Source organism: Lutra lutra, chromosome 8, assembly GCF_902655055.1.
Source record: "Lutra lutra chromosome 8, mLutLut1.2, whole genome shotgun sequence".
Lineage (NCBI taxonomy): Eukaryota > Metazoa > Chordata > Mammalia > Carnivora > Mustelidae > Lutra > Lutra lutra.
In genome coordinates, this window is record NC_062285.1 from 137,897,877 (window position 1) to 137,902,272 (window position 4,396).

The window sequence follows — 4,396 nt, forward strand, 5'->3', positions numbered from 1 at the left end:
TTCCCTGTGTACAGCTGAGAGCGCCTCGGAGACAGCTGGGACTCCAGGTGGCCTCTGAGAGAGAAGTTCGGCCGTGTGCCTTCAGCGTGAGCCTGCAGTCCAGCCCCAGGGGGGCTGGAGACTTCCTCCCAAGGGCAAGCCTGGGGCTCTGGAAGCTGCTACTGGGGTGAAAAATGGCATCGCAGGTCCTAGAAGGTTGGGCCAAGCTCAGGGTTGGCCCTCGGGTACAGATACCTGAGAATTAGCACAATTCAGGCTCTTTGTTACAATCAGAATCATTCTGTATTAAATCCTGAAGCAAACCTGTCGGCTGGTTACTCCTTGCTGCCATTTGCATTGGTTAGAAGCAGGACAGCTGGGAGAGCACGTATTAAAGAGATACATCACCCAGCTATAAATTAAGCGTCCTCCCACCTGATCCTTCTCCTAGATTCATTCTGGTGGATGGTGGCTTCCCTGCGCTTAGAGAAAAACCTCCTACGCCATGTGCCCCAGCCACTCAAAAGCACGGGAGCTCGGCCACAACCTTCGAGGGCTGCCAAAGATGGTCTGGTTTTAAGCCAAATGCTACGGTGTGGTAGGGCCGCCACGCCTGCCGTCTGAGGTCTGTAGTCTGTGGCTCTGCGGGGTTAGCAGGGGAGCAGCGTGGTTCCCAGAGAAGGGGCAGGTGGGCACGGGGTGGGGGGGCGGGTGAAGAGCCGAATCCAACCTCCAAGCCCCTGGCTGACGGCCCACTGGGAGCACAGGGGCCACCTCCTGCCCCCTCCGTTGCTACTGCTGCTCAGGGCCGGCTGTCTTGGTGGTCACCAACTCAGTGGAGCCCAGCTCTGTGGCTGGCACGGGGACGCTGTGGGCAGGTGGGGTGTTGGCTGCGTCTTCTCTGGTTGGAGGCCAGACGGGAGCGGTGGCATCAAGAGGTCCCAGGGGGAGGGTGGTGACATGGTCCAGGGTCTCTGGTGGGGGGGAGGTGGGGAATGCAAGGTCAGGATTGCATCACAACCCTTCCCCACCCCTGTGCAGGAAGCCTCACTGGAGGGACAGCCCTGGACGGAGCCATTAGTCCCGAAGCTCCTCTGCAGGGGTGCGGAGGGGTGGCAGGGCATGGGGCCTCGGGACAGGAAGTGCAGAGCGGGCTGGCAAAATGGGAGGTGCGGGGGAAGGGAGAAGCGGGGGAGCCTTGGCTCTCGGGCTCCGAGGGCTCTGGGAGGCTAGAGTCGTGTCCCTCCCGGGGGAATCGACCCGAGGTCTTCAGCGCCCGCCCCAGAGCCCGGCCCCCGCTGCAGGCTCCCTCCCAGCTCCCAGGCCCCGCGTTACTTACCGCCGGGGTGCGGCTCCGGGGTCCCTCGGGGAGCCGCCGCGCGCAGCCGCCGCCGCCACCGGCAGCCCAGCAGGCCCACCAGGACCAGGGCCAGCGCCAGGCCCAGCAGCGCGGGGGCGCCGAAGAGCAGCGCGGGCAGCGGCAGCGCCGCCTCGGCCTCCGCCGCGCCCCCCGGGCCCACCGACTCCTGCGGCTGCAGCGCCGTCCCGGGCGCCAGGCTGCTGCTGGCCCCCGCTGCTGGGGGAAGGGACGGAGAGGGAGGGCAGGGGGCGGAGGGAAGAGACGGCGGGGGAGGGGAAGGGTCGGAGGGAGGCGAGGCTGGGCCAGGGAGGCGAGAGAGGGCCGGGCGGGTGGACAGGAGGAGGGGAAGACAGGGAGCGGTGAGGGCCACGTGGGGACCACAGGTCCCCAGGCAGGCCCCCTGCTTATAGCCCCCCATCAAACTGGTCACCGCGCCCCTTCCCCATCGTGGGGCTGGGGGAAGTGGGTAGAGACCATGCTTGCGGCTCCTGCGGGGCTGGTAGGGGGACCCTCTCTGCCCTGCGGCCAGCTGGCCGACTGGGCGGGCTCTTACCCGGTCTCGGTTCTGGCGTCCGGAAGAGATTGCAGGCCACGCAGTTTCGGACCAGAGGGTCAAAGCACTGGGCCTGGACACACTGTGTGGGGGCCGGGCCGTCCCTGCCCCTCCTGTTCCTGGCCCCTCTCCTCCTGCTGCCCATGTTGCCTCACACCCAGTGCACTGAGTCTGGCTTCTGCAGTCGGGAGGAGGAAACCAGGAGGGGCCACCACCCACTGTGCCCCGCCCCACCCTCCTGCCTGCTGGGGTGGGACCACTGTCACCCAGGGCCCCAAGGCCCTGCACCCCACACCTTCTCTTTCTACCTGCGGTTCCTCCATTCAACCGCTCAACCATCACCCCCAGTCGCTGGCTGGGTGGGCCCTGTGCTGGGCTCTGGGACAGTGCTGGGGTGCAGACCTGGGCCTGCTCTTGGCCGATAGAGGTTGGGCCCCCATAGTCAGGACAAAGACCTTGGGGTGGCCTCCTCTGTCCTGCTCCCCAGCGGCCAGCCCCAGCCCCAGACAGCCCCCACCAGCTACACCCTCCCCTGGGGCTCCTTCCTGCCCTTCCCAGGCAGAGCTGGGTCCTTTTATCGGATGCTTCCTGAGCGCCCCATCTCCCAGGGAAAGACAGTGTCTCCCAGCAGCAGCCACGGAAGCTTTGTCAAGGAGGCAATACTGAGAAGGTGTTTGCCAGAGGGAGCGAGGTCTAGGGGAGTGTGACAGAGGAGGACAGAGCAGGAGCCCAGAGAGTGCTGGGTCGGAGGGCTGGGCTGGGACCTCAGTGGAGGGTTATGGAGTTTGACCCTGGCTGAGGGCACCAGGGGACTCTGCGGGGCTCTGAGCAGACAGTGCCTAGTCCAAGCTGCGTGAGAGTAAGCAATCTCTGGCCGGAGCAGAGGGCACCGCCGGGGGGGGGGGGGGGGGGGGGGGGAGGGTAGCCAAGGGTCCAAGGGCTCACAGCTGTCTCCAGATCCTGGAAAGGAGGGAGACTTAGATCAACAGATGAACAGACAGGCAGACCAAGGCCCAGTGGGCGGCCGCCCCATCCCAACTCCTTCTCCCCAGGATATGTGTGTCCCCAGCTGCTTGCCTCTGCGTCTCAGAAGTCCCCTCTGTCTGTCCTTCCTTTCCAGTGTTTGGGTTTCCCCACTTGTCTGTCCTCCTCAGTCTCTCAGATTGAGTCTCAGACACACACACAAGCCTTCCTGACGTCTGCTGCCCCGGCCCTGAGGACAGGGGTTGGCAGCGAGCCCCAGCACGGCGGACACGGTGGGCCACACCAGACCCCTATGCGGTCAGGGCTGGGGATCCAGGGGACAGCAGGGGCTTGGGCACAGGAGTAGATCTTCAGCAGCTGCAAGGGGGAGAGAAGCTTCCAGGCAGAGAGACTGGCAAGGGCAAAGGCAAAGAGAGGTAAGAGGGGACGCTTACAGGACACTTACTCTGGGGACAGGCATGGCTACCACCTGGGGGGGTGCTGGGGAGGCAGGGAGCCGGAGTCTGCAGAGGCGCTGGGCCCCGGGGAGCCCCAGGAGGTACGTGAGTGCAGGGAGCTGTGCTTCCTAAGGACCCTCTCTCTCTGGCTACTGTGGGGTTGGAGATAGGACACAGGGGTCCGGGGCAGGGGAACCATCTTGAAGTTGTTTAGGAGGAAAGAGTGATGCTGTGGAGTGAGGGAAGCGAGGCTGGGCCCCAGGTTTCTGGCCTCGAGGAGCCCTGGCCCACTGCCTCTCCGGCCCCTGCCCACGGGCCAACAACTCCCTGGCAGGAAGGTGTAGGCGTCAGGCAGCTGCAAAGGAGAAGTGGGTCTGGGGCGGTGGGTGTGGGTGTGAGTGTGGGTGTGTGGTGAGGGCGTGGGGGGGCCTGGAGGGGAGCGGCGGCAGAACCCCCACCCCCATCCCTGGCGGAGCTGTTACGACCTGTCACCCTGAGGACCGCAGAGCCCTTACACGGGACCGGGCGCCTCACTGAACCCTCATTCCATCGGGCAGAGCAGACTGAGTCTTGCGGGAACTGGGAGGGAGGAACCTGTCCCTGGGAGAAGGTGGGCCCGTGGGGCCAGTCTGGGGTCACTTGCAGGAGCCACTTCTGCGGAGGCTGGGCCGGCCCGTCTCACTGGGGCCCGCACGGGCTCCCGTAGAAAGCAGGGGACGTGGCCTTCAGGGGCGCCAGTCAGAGTGGGGAGCGGGACTGTTTCCCTGGGGCCGCCGGGGTGCCGAACGGGCCACGTGTCCAGGACAAAGCAGGCAACGGCGAAAGGCGTGTGTGATTCGTGTCAGTGGCGTGGGCAGGTGCCCGACCCCACATGCACCTTCTCACTCGCCTCTTCTGAACGGGAGGCAGAGGGAGGCCTCGAATCTCAACCTCACAGTTAAGAGAAATTTCCGCGACAGACCAGCATGATAAATGCTAGGTTAAATTCTCAGTGTATTCCTTATTTTGGTTCACATCTCTGAAGTGACGATTAATTTCTTTATTCATGTTCTCTCCATCACTTTTTTTTTGAAGATTTTATTT

At 64.3% G+C, this 4,396-nt stretch overlaps 1 protein-coding gene across 3 annotated transcripts; it reads right to left on the reverse strand.

Annotated features, from left to right (window-relative positions):
* Positions 1-263: 263 nt before the first annotated feature.
* TNFRSF13C (TNF receptor superfamily member 13C) lies at positions 264-2,352 on the reverse strand. Of its 3 annotated transcripts, none has more exons than XM_047742874.1 (3): positions 1,893-2,352; positions 1,319-1,636; positions 264-953 (listed from the first exon to the last, which is right to left on the reverse strand). In XM_047742874.1, the coding sequence occupies exons 1-3, from the start codon at positions 2,035-2,037 to the stop codon at positions 772-774; spliced, it is 645 nt and encodes a 214-aa protein (XP_047598830.1). In that variant the 5' UTR covers positions 2,038-2,352; the 3' UTR covers positions 264-771. The 3 variants fall into 3 exon arrangements, with proteins under 3 accessions (XP_047598830.1, XP_047598831.1, XP_047598832.1); XM_047742875.1 differs by having other exon boundaries at positions 1,319-1,555; positions 1,893-2,346; XM_047742876.1 differs by having other exon boundaries at positions 1,319-1,552; positions 1,893-2,345.
* Positions 2,353-4,396: the final 2,044 nt, after the last annotated feature.

What these genes read in the sequence shown, in the direction of transcription:
- TNFRSF13C (XM_047742874.1), bottom strand. Translation starts at nt 2,037, where the DNA reads ATGGGCAGCAGGAGGAGAGGGGCCAGGAACAGGAGGGGCAGGGACGGC. An exon ending in GACGCCAGAACCGAGACCGG is followed by an intron (nt 1,637 to 1,892) that starts GTAAGAGCCCGC and finishes TCCCTGGCCCAG; the next exon opens with CCTCGCCTCCCTCCGACCCT. An exon ending in CCCGGAGCCGCACCCCGGCG is followed by an intron (nt 954 to 1,318) that starts GTAAGTAACGCG and finishes CCCCCCCACCAG; the next exon opens with AGACCCTGGACCATGTCACC.